This window comes from Oncorhynchus nerka, linkage group LG15 (assembly GCF_034236695.1).
Source record: "Oncorhynchus nerka isolate Pitt River linkage group LG15, Oner_Uvic_2.0, whole genome shotgun sequence".
Lineage (NCBI taxonomy): Eukaryota > Metazoa > Chordata > Actinopteri > Salmoniformes > Salmonidae > Oncorhynchus > Oncorhynchus nerka.
In genome coordinates, this window is record NC_088410.1 from 12719875 (window position 1) to 12738369 (window position 18495).

An 18495-nucleotide genomic window follows, 5' to 3' on the forward strand; every position below is an offset into this window, starting at 1 on the left:
GCAGGAATGTCTGCTTGCATGGAAAAATTGTACGTTTCTAACATTTATGGTTGAGATTTAATTCATACAAATATAAACTATGCACATTATGACTTTCATTAACACTGGATGCAGACATCAGGCAGATGTTATTAAGGCGTTTGTGTCATGTCAGGTGGTACGGTTGCCTAGGTTTATATATGTCCCTTATCACCCCCCATACGGGACCGTTGGCTACAGCAGCACCTGAAAACTAGGTCAATCAAAGTGTGGCGGCTCTCCTACATCTGGATGCGTGTGCAGCAGTCTACTGCATGGGGACTACTGTGATGGAACAGCTTCGCAGAGCAGAAAGAATGGAAATCATTTCCTGAAAAGCGGTTGTCTCCGTGGATCAGTATACCACTACAACCCATCATCCCCAAGCCCACTGATGCCAACGCAGCAAGTGACCGCGCATTGCTCGCAGCGGCAATAAGGACCAACACCTTAATTATCAGGCCGTGGTGACACAGACGGTCACAGCACAGCAGTCACCGTTAATTATTCGCCGCAACACAGCAACAATTAAGATTTAAATCGCTGTTGTTATATTTTTGGATTTCTTTCACCGGCAGCTGCTGCGGTAACACCCCTCTTTGTAGCTCGCGTGCATTCCTTCTCCCTTCTTCTCATCGGCTCTCCATCCTTCCTTCCCGGAACGGCGGGGTGGACTGGTGGGGCTATGGAGGATGCAGGTGAGATGAGGAAGACATTCACGGTACCGGAGATTAAACCGTTGAATCAGTACGACTTCAACCGAGCCAAGGTGTGCGCCAGCGTCCGGTGGCTACTGGCGAAGTCATACGGATCCGCAGGTAAAATGGGCTTTATTTATCATGGGCGATTTACGGGTTGACGTTTTTCCCGTTATTGATGCAGTTGGCCGGGGTCCGTGGGCTATAACGGGGAAAGTGCACGTTTTTTCCCAGGGCGTCTATTGGACAGAACCACGGATATGTACTGTTAATAATAATGGAATAATTCTATTTCATTCGGAAAAGGTTTATATTGTCAAGGTTACGATGTGTCTGATTATAGACTACAGCTAGATGTGATAGGCGACTCACACAAAGCATCTCAAAAGGCTCACACCCCATATGCGTCTATCCTCTTCATCACAGGCTGTTAGCTACTGCTTCTCTGGCCATTTCACTCTCACAGGTGACGCGTTGAATGCCATATGTTACAGCGTACCTGTTCATTCATCTTTTTATTTTGTATTTTAAATGTGGTGATTCTATAGGTTCATAAATCAGAATGGTTAAGAAATAGAAGGCCTTGATTCAAAGGGGGAGCGGTTCGCGTGGAGCGGTATGGGCGGAGGAGGATGGCGTCACCGCCTTCCTCTTATACTTATATCGTCAATCTGTTATTTATCCCGCGGCCTGTAATACTACTGGATGATAATATAGGCCTACACTCCAAGATCAACAGGCCTATCTGCTTGTTAAATGTGTTGCACGCGCCACATATCAGGCTAATATGAGTGTAGGCCTATGCCACCGCGTGCGTGGTAAGCCTCAATGGATATCCCTTCCATATGTGTGTCAGTGTTACACGCGCACACGCCTTGGCTACATCACGGTGGTCCAGCCTTCTCGTAGCCAAACGCACGCATTGCTTGTGTGTTATAGATTGTGTTATAGATTCACACAATCGTGTGAAGGTGACACTGCTACTCATATAGCCTGTGGTTAAACCACAGCTATACAGCTGCTACAAAATAACATGCGATGAACATACAGATATGTCTGTTCTGGCTTTATCGGCACTAGCTTCCATCACCACCGATAGGCGAAGTGGATAGATTATAACCACGTCGCTTTCACATGCCAATTTATATCAGATCAGCGATTGTACGCCTACCATTAACGCCTACCATTAAGGAGACGAGGAAAGGATGTCATCTCGCCTAATCGTTTTTATGTAGCCTACACATTTCCCTGGCAGTTGCACCTGGGGGTTCCCTTTGTCAGCCTACAGGCCTGTTAACACGCCCATTTTATACAATTGTAATGTCCTCTGCAGTACGCAGTAGGACACAACGTCTTGAAACGTTCAGAAACAATGCATGTAAAATATGGAACATGTAGAATATGGAACATGTAGAATATAGAACATGTAGAATATAGAACGTATAGAACATGTAGAATATAGAACATGTAGAATATAGAACATGTAGAAAATAGAACATGTAGAATAGAACATAGAACATGTAGAATATAGAACATGTAGAATATGGAACATGTAGAACATGGAACATAGAACATGTAGAACATAGAACATGTAGAATATAGAACATGTAGAATATAGAACATGTAGAATATAGAACATGTAGAATATGGGACATGTAGAATATAGAACATGTAGAATATGGAACATGTAGAATAGGGAACATGTGGAATATAGAATATGTAGAACATAGAACATAGAACATGTAGAATATGGAACATAGAACATGTAGAACATTGACCATGTAGAATATAGAACATGTAGAATATAGAACATGTAGAATATAGAACATGTAGAATATGGGACATGTAGAATATAGAACATGTAGAATATGGAACATGTAGAATAGGGAACATGTGGAATATAGAACATGTAGAATATAGAACGTATAGAACATGTTGAATATAGAACATGTAGAATATGGAACATGTAGAATATAGAACATGTAGAATATGGAACATGTAGAATATGGAACATGTAGAATATAGAACGTATAGAACATGTAGAATATAGAACATGTAGAACATAGAACATGTAGAAAATAGAACATGTAGAATAAAGAACATGTAGAACATAGAACATGTAGAAAATAGAACATGTAGAATATGCAACATGTAGAACATGTAGAATATAGAACATGTAGAATATAGAACATGTAGAACATAGAACATGTAGAATATGGAACATGTAGAACATGGAACATAGAACATGTAGAACATAGAACATGTAGAATATAGAACATGTAGAATATAGAACATGTAGAATATGGGACATGTAGAATATAGAACATGTAGAATATGGAACATGTAGAATAGGGAACATGTAGAATATGGAACATGTAGAATATGGAACATGTAGAATATGGAACATGTAGAATATGGAACATGTAGAATATAGAACATGTAGAATATAGAACATGTAGAACATGTAGAATATGGAACATGTAGAACATGGAACATAGAACATGTAGAACATTGACCATGTAGAATATAGAACATGTAGAATATAGAACATGTAGAATATAGAACATGTAGAATATGGGACATGTAGAATATAGAACATGTAGAATAGGGAATATGTAGAATATGGAACATGTAGAATAGGGAACATGTGGAATATAGAACATGTAGAATATAGAACATGTAGAATATAGAACATGTAGAATATGGAACATGTAGAATATAGAACATGTAGAATATGGAACATGTAGAATATAGAACATTTAGAATATAGAACATGTAGAATATAGGACATGTAGAATATAGAACATGTAGAATAGGGAACATGTAGAATAGGGAACATGTAGGCCTATAATTGATGTAACCTTTATTTTAGCAGGGAGTCGTAATAACCTCAGCTCTGTTCATGGCAGTTCTATCAGAACACTTTATTTGGATAGTTTGTAGATGGTTTGTAGATGTTCAATAGCTTTCAACAACATTTCAACTAACTATCCACTAACCCTATCCCTAACCCTATCCCTAACCCTATCCCTAACCTTAACCCTTAACCTTAACCCTTAAATTAAACCTAACCTTAATCCTAACCTTAACCCTAACCTTAACCTGTAGCCTAGTCTATCGTGAGTTTGAGCCTTTTAACTGTATCGATTCCCTTATGTTGAAGGCTGCCTGACGTATGTTGAAGGCAACCTGACGTATATAGAAGGCTACCTGATGTATGTAGAAGGCAACCTGACGTATGTTGAAGGCTTCCTGACGTATGTTGAAGGCTAACTGACGTATGTACAAGGCTACCTTCCGTATGTAGAAGGTTGCCTGCCGTATGTAGAAGGCTGAAGGCTACCTGATGTACGTAGAAGGCTACCTGACATATGTTGAAGGCTGAAGGCTACCTGACGTATGTTGAAGGCTACCTGACGTATGTTGAATGCTACCTGATGTATGTAGAAGGCTGAAGGCTACCTGACATATGTTGAAGGCTACCTGACATATGTTGAAGGCTACCTGATGTATGTAGAAGACTACCTGATGTATGTAGAAGGCTGAAGGCTACCTGACATATGTTGAAGGCTACCTGACGTATGTTGAAGGCTCCCTGACGTATGTTGAAGGCTGAAGGCTACCTGGCGAATGTTGAAGGCTACCTGGCGAATGTTGAAGGCTACCTGACATATGTTGAAGGCTACCTGACATATGTTGAAGGCTACCTGATGTATGTAGAAGACTACCTGATGTATGTAGAAGGCTGAAGGCTACCTGACATATGTTGAAGGCTACCTGACGTATGTTGAAGGCTCCCTGACGTATGTTGAAGGCTGAAGGCAACCTGACGTATGTTGAAGACTACCTGGCGAATGTAGAAGGCTACCTGACGTATGTAGAAGGCTACCTGACGTATGTAGAAGGCTACCTGACGTATGTTGAAGGCTGAAGGCTACCTGGCGTATGTTGAAGGCTACCTGACGTATGTTGAAGGCTGAAGGCTACCTGACGTATGTTGAAGGCTGAAGGCTACCTGACGTATGTTGAAGGCTACCTGACGTATGTAGAAGGCTACCTGGCGTATGTACAAGGCTACCTGACGTATGTACAAGGCTACCTTCCGTATGTAGAAGGTTACCTGCCGTATGTAGAAGGCTGAAGGTTACCTGATGTATGTAGAAGGCTACCTGACATATGTTGAAGTCTACCTGATGTATGTTGAAGGTTACCTGACGTATTCAGAAGGCTACCTGATGTATGTAGAAGGTTACCTGACATATGTTGAAGACTACCTGACATATGTAGAAGGTTACCTGACGTATGTTGAAGGCTACCTGACGTATGTTGAAGGCTGAAGGCTACCTGACGTATGTTGAAGGCTACCTGACGTATGTTGAAGGCTACCTGATGTATGTTGAAGACTACATTCCGTATGTTGAAGCCTACCTGACGTATATAGAAGGCTACCTGATGTATGTAGAAGGCTGAAGGCTACCTGACGTATGTTGAAGGCTACCTGATGTATGTAGAAGGCTGAAGGCTACCTGACGTATGTTGAAGGCTACCTGACATATGTTGAAGGCTACCTGATGTATGTAGAAGGCTACCTGATGTATGTAGAAGGCTGAAGGCTACCTGACATATGTTGAAGGCTACCTGACGTATGTAGAAGCCTACCTGACGTATGTTGAAGGCTACCTGACGTATGTACAAGGCTACCTGACGTATGTACAAGGCTACCTTCCGTATGTAGAAGGTTACCTGCCGTATGTAGAAGGCTGAAGGCTACCTGACATATGTTGAAGGCTACCTGACATATGTTGAAGGCTACCTGATGTATGTTGAAGGTTACCTGACGTATGTTGAAGGCTACCTGACGTATGTTGAAGGCTGAAGGCTACCTGACGTATGTTGAAGGCTGAAGGCTACCTGACGTATGTTGAAGGCTGAAGGCTACCTGACGTATGTAGAAGGCTACCTGACGTATGTACAAGGCTACCTGACGTATGTACAAGGCTACCTTCCATATGTAGAAGGTTACCTGCCGTATGTAGAAGGCTGAAGGCTACCTGATGTATGTAGAAGGCTACCTGACATATGTTGAAGGCTACCTGATGTATGTTGAAGGTTACCTGACGTATTCAGAAGGCTACCTGACATATGTTGAAGGCTACCTGATGTATGTAGAAGGTTACCTGACATATGTTGAAGACTACCTGACGTATGTAGAAGGTTACCTGACGTATGTTGAAGGCTACCTGACGTATGTTGAAGGCTACCTGACGTATGTTGAAGACTACATTCCGTATGTTGAAGCCTACCTGACGTATATAGAAGGCTGAAGGCTACCTGACGTATGTAGAAGGCTACCTGATGTATGTAGAAGGCTGAAGGCTACCTGACGTATGTTGAAGGCTACCTGATGTATGTAGAAGGCTGAAGGCTACCTGACGTATGTAGAAGGCTACCTGATGTATATAGAAGGCTGAAGGCTACCTGACATATGTTGAAGGCTACCTGACATATGTTGAAGGCTACCTGACGTATGTTGAAGGCTACCTGACGTATGTTGAAGGCTGAAGGCTACCTGACGTATGTTGAAGGCTACCTGACGTATGTTGAAGGCTACCTGACATATGTTGAAGGCTACCTGATGTATGTTGAAGGCTACCTGATGTAGAAGCCTGTATGTTGAAGGCTCCCTGACGTATGTTGAAGGCTCCCTGACGTATGTTGAAGGCTCCCTGACGTATGTTGAAGGCTGAAGGCAACCTGACGTATGTTGAAGGCTACCTGGCTACCGTATGTTGAAGGCTACCTGGCGTATGTAGAAGGCTACCTGACGTATGTAGAAGGCTACCTGACGTATGTAGAAGGCTACCTGACGTATGTAGAAGGCTGCCTGACGTATGTAGAAGGCTGCCTGACGTATAGGCTGCCTGTATGTAGAAGGCTACCTGACGTATGTAGAAGGCTACCTGACGTATGTAGAAGCCTACCTGACGTAGAAGCCTACCTGACGTATGTTGAAGCCTACCTGACGTATGTTGAAGGTTACCTGACGTATGTTGAAGGCTACCTTCCGTATGTTGAAGGCTACCTGACGTATATAGAAGGCTGAAGGCTACCTGACATATGTAGAAGGCTACCTGATGTATGTAGAAGGCTACCTGATGTATGTAGAAGGCTGAAGGCTACCTGACGTATGTAGAAGGCTACCTGATGTATGTTGAAGGCTACCTGACGTATGTTGAAGGCTCCCTGACGTATGTTGAAGGCTGAAGGCAACCTGACGTATGTTGAAGGCTACCTGACGTATGTAGAAGGCTGCCTGACGTATGTAGAAGGCTGCCTGACGTATGTAGAAGGCTACCTGACGTATGTAGAAGGCTACCTGACGTATGTAGAAGCCTACCTGACGTATGTAGAAGCCTACCTGACGTATGTTGAAGGTTACCTGACGTATGTTGAAGGCTACCTTCCGTATGTTGAAGGCTACCTGACGTATATAGAAGGCTGAAGGCTACCTGACATATGTAGAAGGCTACCTGATGTATGTAGAAGGCTACCTGATGTATGTAGAAGGCTGAAGGCTACCTGACGTATGTAGAAGGCTACCTGATGTATGTTGAAGGCTACCTGACGTATGTTGAAGGCTCCCTGACGTATGTTGAAGGCTGAAGGCAACCTGACGTATGTTGAAGGCTACCTGACGTATGTAGAAGGCTACCTGACATATGTAGAAGGCTACCTGACATATGTACAAGGCTAACTGACGTATGTAGAAGGCTACCTGATGTATGTAGAAGGCTACCTGATGTATGTAGAAGGCTACCTGACGTATGTTGAAGGCTACCTGATGTATGTAGAAGGTTACCTGACATATGTTGAAGACTACCTGACGTATGTAGAAGGTTACCTGACGTATGTTGAAGGCTACCTGACGTATGTTGAAGGCTACCTGATGTATGTTGAAGACTACATTCCGTATGTTGAAGCCTACCTGACGTATATAGAAGGCTGAAGGCTACCTGACGTATGTAGAAGGCTACCTGATGTATGTAGAAGGCTGAAGGCTACCTGACGTATGTTGAACGCTACCTGATGTATGTAGAAGGCTGAAGGCTACCTGACGTATGTAGAAGGCTACCTGATGTATATAGAAGGCTGAAGGCTACCTGACATATGTTGAAGGCTACCTGACATATGTTGAAGGCTATGTTGAAGACTACCTGACCACGTATGTTGAAGGCTACTGTATGTTGAAGGCTACCTGATGTATGTAGAAGGCTACCTGATGTATGTAGAAGGCTACCTGACGTATGTTGAAGGCTACCTGACATATGTTGAAGGCTACCTGACGTATGCAGAAGGCTACCTGACGTATGTTGAAGGCTACCTGACGTATGTAGAAGGCTACCTGACATATGTAGAAGGCTACCTGATGTATGTAGAAGGCTACCTGATGTACGTAGAAGGCTACCTGACGTACGTAGAAGGCTACCTGACGTATGTAGAAGGCTACCTGACGTATGTTGAAGGCTACCTGACATATGTTGAAGGCTACCTGATGTATGTTGAAGGTTACCTGACGTATGTTGAAGGCTACCTGACGTATGTTGAAGGCTGAAGGCTACCTGACGTATGTTGAAGGCTGAAGGCTACCTGACGTATGTTGAAGGCTGAAGGCTACCTGACGTATGTAGAAGGCTACCTGACGTATGTAGAAGGCTACCTGACGTATGTACAAGGCTACCTGACGTATGTACAATGCTACCTTCCATATGTAGAAGGTTACCTGCCGTATGTAGAAGGCTGAAGGCTACCTGATGTATGTAGAAGGCTACCTGACATATGTTGAAGGCTACCTGATGTATGTTGAAGGTTACCTGACGTATTCAGAAGGCTACCTGACATATGTTGAAGGCTACCTGATGTATGTAGAAGGTTACCTGACATATGTTGAAGACTACCTGACGTATGTAGAAGGTTACCTGACGTATGTTGAAGGCTACCTGACGTATGTTGAAGGCTACCTGACGTATGTTGAAGACTACATTCCGTATGTTGAAGCCTACCTGACGTATATAGAAGGCTGAAGGCTACCTGACGTATGTAGAAGGCTACCTGATGTATGTAGAAGGCTGAAGGCTACCTGACGTATGTTGAAGGCTACCTGATGTATGTAGAAGGCTGAAGGCTACCTGACGTATGTAGAAGGCTACCTGATGTATATAGAAGGCTGAAGGCTACCTGACATATGTTGAAGGCTACCTGACGTATGTTGAAGGCTCCCTGACGTATGTTGAAGGCTACCTGACGTATGTTGAAGGCTGAAGGCTACCTGACGTATGTTGAAGGCTACCTGACGTATGTTGAAGGCTACCTGACATATGTTGAAGGCTACCTGACGTATGTAGAAGCCTACCTGACGTATGTTGAAGGCTCCCTGACGTATGTTGAAGGCTCCCTGACGTATGTTGAAGGCTCCCTGACGTATGTTGAAGGCTGAAGGCAACCTGACGTATGTTGAAGGCTACCTGGCGTATGTTGAAGGCTACCTGGCGTATGTAGAAGGCTACCTGACGTATGTACAAGGCTACCTGACGTATGTACAAGGCTACCTGACGTATGTAGAAGGCTACCTGACGTATGTAGAAGGCTGCCTGACGTATGTAGAAGGCTGCCTGACGTATGTAGAAGGCTACCTGACGTATGTAGAAGGCTACCTGACGTATGTAGAAGCCTACCTGACGTATGTAGAAGCCTACCTGACGTATGTTGAAGGTTACCTGACGTATGTTGAAGGCTACCTTCCGTATGTTGAAGGCTACCTGACGTATATAGAAGGCTGAAGGCTACCTGACATATGTAGAAGGCTACCTGATGTATGTAGAAGGCTACCTGATGTATGTAGAAGGCTGAAGGCTACCTGACGTATGTAGAAGGCTACCTGATGTATGTTGAAGGCTACCTGACGTATGTTGAAGGCTCCCTGACGTATGTTGAAGGCTGAAGGCAACCTGACGTATGTTGAAGGCTACCTGACGTATGTAGAAGGCTACCTGACATATGTAGAAGGCTACCTGACATATGTACAAGGCTAACTGACGTATGTAGAAGGCTACCTGATGTATGTAGAAGGCTACCTGATGTATGTAGAAGGCTACCTGACGTATGTTGAAGGCTACCTGATGTATGTAGAAGGTTACCTGACATATGTTGAAGACTACCTGACGTATGTAGAAGGTAGAAGGCTGCCTACCTGACGTATGTTGAAGGCTACCTGACGTATGTTGAAGGCTACCTGATGTATGTTGAAGACTACATTCCGTATGTTGAAGCCTACCTGACGTATATAGAAGGCTGAAGGCTACCTGACGTATGTAGAAGGCTACCTGATGTATGTAGAAGGCTGAAGGCTACCTGACGTATGTTGAACGCTACCTGATGTATGTAGAAGGCTGAAGGCTACCTGACGTATGTAGAAGGCTACCTGATGTATATAGAAGGCTGAAGGCTACCTGACATATGTTGAAGGCTACCTGACATATGTTGAAGGCTCCCTGACGTATGTTGAAGGCTACCTGATGTATGTAGAAGGCTACCTGATGTATGTAGAAGGCTACCTGACGTATGTTGAAGGCTACCTGACGTATGTAGAAGGCTACCTGATGTATGTAGAAGGCTACCTGACGTATGTTGAAGGCTACCTGACGTATGTAGAAGGCTACCTGATGTATGTAGAAGGCTACCTGATGTATGTTGAAGGCTACCTGACGTATGTTGAAGGCTACCTGACATATGTTGAAGGCTACCTGACGTATGCAGAAGGCTACCTGACGTATGTTGAAGGCTACCTGACGTATGTTGAAGGCTACCTGACGTATGTAGAAGGCTACCTGACATATGTAGAAGGCTACCTGATGTATGTAGAAGGCTACCTGATGTATGTAGAAGGCTACCTGACGTACGTAGAAGGCTACCTGACGTATGTAGAAGGCTACCTGACGTATGTTGAAGGCTACCTGACGTATGTTGAAGGCTACCTGACATATGTTGAAGGCTGAAGGCTACCTGACGTATGTTGAAGGCGACCTGACGTATGTTGAAGGCTCCCTGACGTATGTTGAAGGCTGAAGGCTACCTGACATATGTTGAAGGCTACCTGACGTATGTTGAAGGCTCCCTGACGTATGTTGAAGGCTGAAGGCTACCTGACGTATGTTGAAGGCTACCTGACGTATGTTGAAGGCTCCCTGACGTATGTAGAAGGCTGAAGGCTACCTGACGTATGTTGAAGGCTGAAGGCTACCTGACGTATGTTGAAGGCTACCTGACGTATGTTGAAGGCTACCTGACGTATGTTGAAGGCTACCTGACGTATGTAGAAGCCTACCTGACGTATGTTGAAGGCTCCCTGACGTATGTTGAAGGCTCCCTGACGTATGTTGAAGGCTCCCTGACGTATGTTGAAGGCTGAAGGCAACCTGACGTATGTTGAAGGCTACCTGGCGTATGTTGAAGGCTACCTGGCGTATGTAGAAGGCTACCTGACGTATGTACAAGGCTACCTGACGTATGTAGAAGGCTACCTGACGTATGTAGAAGGCTGCCTGACGTATGTAGAAGGCTGCCTGACGTATGTAGAAGGCTACCTGACGTATGTAGAAGGCTACCTGACGTATGTAGAAGCCTACCTGACGTATGTTGAAGGTTACCTGACGTATGTTGAAGGCTACCTTCCGTATGTTGAAGGCTACCTGACGTATATAGAAGGCTGAAGGCTACCTGACATATGTAGAAGGCTACCTGATGTATGTAGAAGGCTACCTGATGTATGTAGAAGGCTGAAGGCTACCTGACGTATGTAGAAGGCTACCTGATGTATGTTGAAGGCTACCTGACGTATGTTGAAGGCTCCCTGACGTATGTTGAAGGCTGAAGGCAACCTGACGTATGTTGAAGGCTACCTGACGTATGTAGAAGGCTACCTGACATATGTAGAAGGCTACCTGACATATGTACAAGGCTAACTGACGTATGTAGAAGGCTACCTGATGTATGTAGAAGGCTACCTGATGTATGTAGAAGGCTACCTGACGTATGTTGAAGGCTACCTGATGTATGTAGAAGGTTACCTGACATATGTTGAAGACTACCTGACGTATGTAGAAGGTTACCTGACGTATGTTGAAGGCTACCTGACGTATGTTGAAGGCTACCTGATGTATGTTGAAGACTACATTCCGTATGTTGAAGCCTACCTGACGTATATAGAAGGCTGAAGGCTACCTGACGTATGTAGAAGGCTACCTGATGTATGTAGAAGGCTGAAGGCTACCTGACGTATGTTGAAGGCTACCTGATGTATGTAGAAGGCTGAAGGCTACCTGACGTATGTAGAAGGCTACCTGATGTATATAGAAGGCTGAAGGCTACCTGACATATGTTGAAGGCTACCTGACATATGTTGAAGGCTCCCTGACGTATGTTGAAGAATACCTGACGTATGTTGAAGGCTGAAGGCTACCTGACGTATGTTGAAGGCTACCTGACGTATGTTGAAGGCTACCTGACATATGTTGAAGGCTACCTGACGTATGTAGAAGCCTACCTGACGTATGTTGAAGGCTCCCTGACGTATGTTGAAGGCTCCCTGACGTATGTTGAAGGCTGAAGGCAACCTGACGTATGTTGAAGGCTACCTGGCGTATGTTGAAGGCTACCTGGCGTATGTAGAAGGCTACCTGACGTATGTAGAAGGCTACCTGACGTATGTAGAAGGCTACCTGACGTATGTAGAAGGCTGCCTGACGTATGTAGAAGGCTGCCTGACGTATGTAGAAGGCTACCTGACGTATGTAGAAGGCTACCTTCCGTATGTAGAAGCCTACCTGACGTATGTTGAAGGTTACCTGACGTATGTTGAAGGCTACCTTCCGTATGTTGAAGGCTACCTGACGTATATAGAAGGCTGAAGGCTACCTGACATATGTAGAAGGCTACCTGATGTATGTAGAAGGCTCCCTGACGTATGTTGAAGGCTGAAGGCAACCTGACGTATGTTGAAGGCTACCTGGCGTATGTTGAAGGCTACCTGGCGTATGTAGAAGGCTACCTGATGTATGTTGAAGGCTACCTGACGTATGTTGAAGGCTCCCTGACGTATGTTGAAGGCTGAAGACAACCTGACGTATGTTGAAGGCTACCTGACGTATGTAGAAGGCTACCTGACATATGTAGAAGGCTACCTGACATATGTACAAGGCTAACTGACGTATGTAGAAGGCTACCTGATGTATGTAGAAGGCTACCTGATGTATGTAGAAGGCTACCTGATGTATGTAGAAGGCTACCTGACGTATGTTGAAGGCTACCTGATGTATGTAGAAGGCTACCTGATGTATGTAGAAGGCTACCTGACGTATGTTGAAGGCTACCTGATGTATGTAGAAGGCTACCTGATGTATGTTGAAGGCTACCTGACGTATGTTGAAGGCTACCTGACATATGTTGAAGGCTACCTGACGTATGCAGAAGGCTACCTGACGTATGTTGAAGGCTACCTGACGTATGTTGAAGGCTACCTGACGTATGTAGAAGGCTACCTGACGTATGTAGAAGGCTACCTGATGTATGTAGAAGGCTACCTGATGTATGTAGAAGGCTACCTGACGTACGTAGAAGGCTACCTGACGTATGTAGAAGGCTACCTGACGTATGTTGAAGGCTACCTGACGTATGTTGAAGGCTACCTGACATATGTTGAAGGCTGAAGGCTACCTGACGTATGTTGAAGGCGACCTGACGTATGTTGAAGGCTCCCTGACGTATGTTGAAGGCTGAAGGCTACCTGACATATGTTGAAGGCTACCTGACGTATGTTGAAGGCTCCCTGACGTATGTTGAAGGCTGAAGGCTACCTGACGTATGTTGAAGGCTACCTGACGTATGTTGAAGGCTCCCTGACGTATGTAGAAGGCTGAAGGCTACCTGACGTATGTTGAAGGCTGAAGGCTACCTGACGTATGTTGAAGGCTACCTGACGTATGTTGAAGGCTCCCTGACTTATGTAGAAGGCTACCTGACGTATGTAGAAGGCTACCTGACGTATGTTGAAGGCTACCTGACGTATGTTATTAGTAGCCTATTCCCAACAGAAATCTCAGTCAGCCCAATGCGGAAGTTGGAAAACAAACGTCAACATCTGGCACACACACTGCACAGATGCACTCTGTCTTGCAGTGTAACATTGGTATTATAGTGTAAACTGTTAAAGTAAGTGTCTTCATGGAGGCTAAGTGACTTCTAAATCTATAAGAGATCAATAGAGGATCCTGTGCCAGACATGATGTGTGTGTGTTTCTGTGTGTGTATGTGTTTCTGTGTGTGTGTGTTTCTGTGTGTGTGTGTGTTTCTGTGTGTGTGTGTTTCTGTGTGTGTGTGTTTCTCTGTGTGTGTGTTTCTGTGTGTGTGTGTGTGTGTGTTTCTGTGTGTGTGTCTGTCAAGGACCATAGTCCTGCTGATAACAATGGCTGTAAACATAGAGTGTCCTATCAGACGCAGCCTCGGTCAGATTCCTCTCCTTCTTCCCCTTTGTGTCAATGAAAACATTCCATTGTGTGTGTGTGTGTGTGTTTATGTTTGTGTGTGTGTGTGTGTGTGTCTTTACCACAGGAGGTTGGTGGCACCTTAATTGGGGAGGACGGGCTCGTGGTAATGGCTGGAGCAGAATCAGTGGAATGGTATCAAATACATCAAACACATGGTTTCCATGGTTTCCATGTGTTTGGTGACATTCCATTGGCTCCGTTCCGGCCATTATTATGAGCCGTCCTCCCCTCAGCAGCCTCCACTGGTCTTTACATAGCTGTGTATGTTGTACACAACCCTCCTTGCCATACAGTCTCAGTCAAAGCCTCTGTTTGTTTTCAACCTCCTCTGTCCTGTATGTGTTTCTGCTGTTTTAGCATTCTTAACCTGTTTCTACTGGATTAGATTAGCAATGATGCTAATTGGGTTAGCTGGGCCCTGCTGAGCCACAGTCCAGAGCCACAGTCATTCCTTTTGATTGAGACGGAATGGATTTCTCCTCTTCTGCCGTTCCCATGGCAACCAGCGTTCCATTTGGAATCTACTACAGTTTAGTGTGCTTGTGTTTGTGTGTGTGTGTGTCAAGGACCATAGTCCTGCTGATAACAAAGGACACACTATGTTTACAGCCAATCAGACGCAGCCTCGATCAGATTCCTCTCCTTCTTCCCCTTGCTCCCTCTCTCAACAGCCCACCTGGAATTATTGTCCTCTCTCTTTCTTCTTGGAGCCGACTCCAAGAGAGGAAGGAGAAGAGGAGGAGGAGAGGAGAGTGGAGGAGGGGAGTAGTCCAGTCCAGAGTTAGATATTTCTTCCTTCCTTGCCAGTCAGTGGGAGAGCTGCTCCAATCTCTCAGATCATCCTTCCCTCTCCTAGAGCAGCAGAGGGATATGGGTCACTGAGCTCAGCCGAGGGATGTGTGTGTTGCAGTGCCATGCCGCAGAATGTGGTCCACTCTTGGTGTTGTGTGCAAGAGCTCTAAGCTGAGTCCATCTCGTCTGACTGCCAGAGAGGAAACACACACACAGACACACACACACACACACACACACACACTGTCGCCTGGCTGAGTTGTTCATGCAGATAATGACTTTATATCTGTCCTCTCCTCTGTGTGATATGCCTGTCTAGAGCGAGAGAGATGGAGACAGAGAGAGGAGAGAGAGATGGAGACAGAGAGAGGAGAGAGAGAGTCTTTACATTCACTCTTTCATCCTTTCTTTCTCTCTGTAGTAACTGATTGAGAGTGGGAGAGAGTGAGATAGAGGGGGGTAGTTCTACAGTTCTAACTCTATAGGTTGTCCTCTGTCTCCCTGTAGAGAATGTTCAGGTAGTTCTACAGTTCTAACTCTATAGGTTGTCCTCTGTCTCCCTGTAGAGAATGTTCAGGTAGTTCTACAGTTCTAACTCTATAGGTTGTCCTCTGTCTCCCTGTAGAGAATGTTCAGGTAGTTCTACAGTTCTAACTCTATAGGTTGTCCTCTGGCTCCCTGTAGAGAATGTTCAGGTAGTTCTACAGTTCTAACTCTATAGGTTGTCCTCTGGCTCCCTGTAGAGAATGTTCAGGTAGTTCTACGGTTCCTCATTGTTTACTCCTCTCATCCACCATAGAGAATGTCCCGGTGGAGTTGCGAGAGCCTCTGTACAGAGACAATTATGAGCAGGAGCACCTCAAGCCCTCTGTCTCCCAGCTACTCCTGTCCCCTGAGCTGTACTGTAGGACCCAGGCCCTGCTCCACGGGGTCTCCCAGCCCGCTCCTCAGGGGCCCCCAGGGGACAACTCCGCACTGCTGCAGCTCCTCACCAAGAGGGGCCTGGAGCCCAGGGACCAGGATGTGGCCATCACAGAGGAAGACCTCAGCCACACGCCCATCAAGACGGTGTGTTACAGTGTGTGTTACAGTGTGTGTGTTACAGTGTGTGTGTGTGAGTGTGTGTGTTACAGTGTGTGAGTGTGTGAGTGTGTGTGTTACAGTGTGTGTGTGTTACAGTGTGTGTGTGTGTGTGAGTGTGTGTGAGTGTGTGTGTTAGTGTGTGTGTGTGTTACAGTGAGTGTTACAGTGTGTGTGTTACAGTGTGTGTGTTACAGTGAGTGTTACAGTGAGTGTTACAGTGTGTGAGTGTTACAGTGAGTGTGTGTGTTACAGTGTGTGTGAGTGTGTGTGTGTGTGTTAGTGTGTGTGTTACAGTGTGTGTTACAGTGTGTGAGTGTGTGTGTGTTACAGTGTGTGTGTGTGTGTGTGTGTTACAGTGTGTGTGAGTGTGTGTGTGTGTGAGTGTGTTAGAGTGTGTGTGTGTGTGAGTGTGTTAGAGTGTGTGTGTGTTACAGTGTGTGTGTGTGTGTGTGTGTTACAGTGTGTGTTACAGTGTGTGTGTGAATGTGTGTTACAGTGTGTGTTACAGTGAGTGTGTGTTACAGTGAGTGTGTGTTACAGTGTGTGTTACAGTGTGTGTGTGAATGTGTGTTACAGTGTGTGTTACAGTGAGTGTTAGTGTGTGTGTTACAGTGTGTGTTAGTGTGTGTGTGTGTGTGTGTGAGAGTGTGTGTTACAGTGTCTGTGTGTGTGTTACAGTGTGTGTGTTAGAGTGTGTGTTACAGTGTGTGTGAGAGCGTGTGTTACAGCGTGTGTTACAGTGTGTGTTACTGTGTGTGTTACAGTGTGTGTTTTACAGTGTGTGTTACAGTGTGTGTTACAGTGTGTGTGTGTGTTACAGTGTCTGTGTGTTACAGTGTCTGTGTGTGTGTTACAGTGTGTGTGAGTGTGTGTTACAGTGTGTGTGTGTTACAGTGTCTGTGGGTGTGTGTGTGTGAGTTTGTGTTACAGTGTGTGTGTGTGTGTAACCCTAACGGTACTCCTATTGTTGATCCTTTGCTTTCTCATGATTGGCTCATGGTCTGCTTCTCTCTGTCTGATTGGTCCAGAGGGCCCACCTGGTCCTGATTGACTCGTTGATGTCACTGGCTGCCATGGAGACGGTGGGCAAGGTTAAGATGACGGCAGAGGCAGAGAAAATGGGAGGCGGGGCTCCGTGGGAGAATGCCCTCCTCTTCTGGGTTAACCGGGTAAGACCACAACCAGGTCATTCTAGAACACAACCAGGTCATTCTAGAACACAACCAGAAAATGACCAGGTCATTCTAGAACACAACCAGAACACAACCAGGTCATTCTAGAACACAACCAGGTCATTCCAGAACACAACCAGAAAATGACCAGGTCATTCTAGAACACAACCAGGTCATTAGGGCTGGGCGATATGGCAAATAAATTATCACGATATATATATATATATATATATTTCATTCAGGAACGATAATTATCATGATATTAATCAAATAAGGTTTTAAAGGTGCATATCTGCTTCAGACTCAAGCCTGCCTGAACACTTTGTTTCTTATTTATTGTCAGAAGTAGAACTCACAAATAACATTTTAACTCCACTTTTTTAAAAAGCTGTAAACATTTACAAGTCATGAGTAAGAAATAAAAAAATAAAAAAACAAATAGTGCAAGTCAATATGTATTATATCTGTTGAAGTTGGGGTAGTTGTTGTCTTACAAGCCAGAAAGCCAAGTCTGTCTACAGTCTCTGGTTATATAGCTGCCCTATGGCAGGTCACTATGGTTACCACCTGTCTACGGTCTCTGGTTATATAGCTGCCCTCTGGCAGGTCACTATGGTTACCACCTGTCTACGGTCTCTGGTTATATAGCTGCCCTATGGCAGGTCACTATGGTTACCACCTGTCTACGGTCTCTGGTTATATAGCTGCCCTCTGGCAGGTCACTATGGTTACCACCTGTCTACGGTCTCTGGTTATATAGCTGCCCTCTGGCAGGTCACTATGGTTACCACCTGTCTACGGTCTCTGGTTATATAGCTGCCCTCTGGCAGGTCACTATGGTTACCACCTGTCTACGGTCTCTGGTTATATAGCTGCCCTATGGCAGGTCACTATGTTACCACCTGTCTACGGTCTCTGGTTATATAGCTGCCCTCTGGCAGGTCACTATGGTTACCACCTGTCTACGGTCTCTGGTTATATAGCTGCCCTCTGGCAGGTCACTATGGTTACCACCTGTCTACAGTCTCTGGTTATATAGCTGCCCTCTGGCAGGTCACTATGGTTACCACCTGTCTACGGTCTCTGGTTATATAGCTGCCCTCTGGCAGGTCACTATGGTTACCACCTGTCTAC

At 45.1% G+C, this 18495-nt stretch overlaps 1 protein-coding gene across 1 annotated transcript in view; it reads left to right on the plus strand.

Moving 5' to 3' along the window:
* The first annotated feature begins 223 nt into the window (after positions 1-223).
* Positions 224-18495, plus strand: part of LOC115126073 (calmodulin-regulated spectrin-associated protein 3) — a 38798-nt gene continuing 20526 nt past the window's right edge. The window contains 3 exon segments of the mRNA XM_065001035.1: positions 224-836; positions 15906-16174; positions 17218-17358. Coding sequence (XP_064857107.1) covers positions 704-836; positions 15906-16174; positions 17218-17358 — 543 coding nt within the window. The 5' untranslated portion in view covers positions 224-703.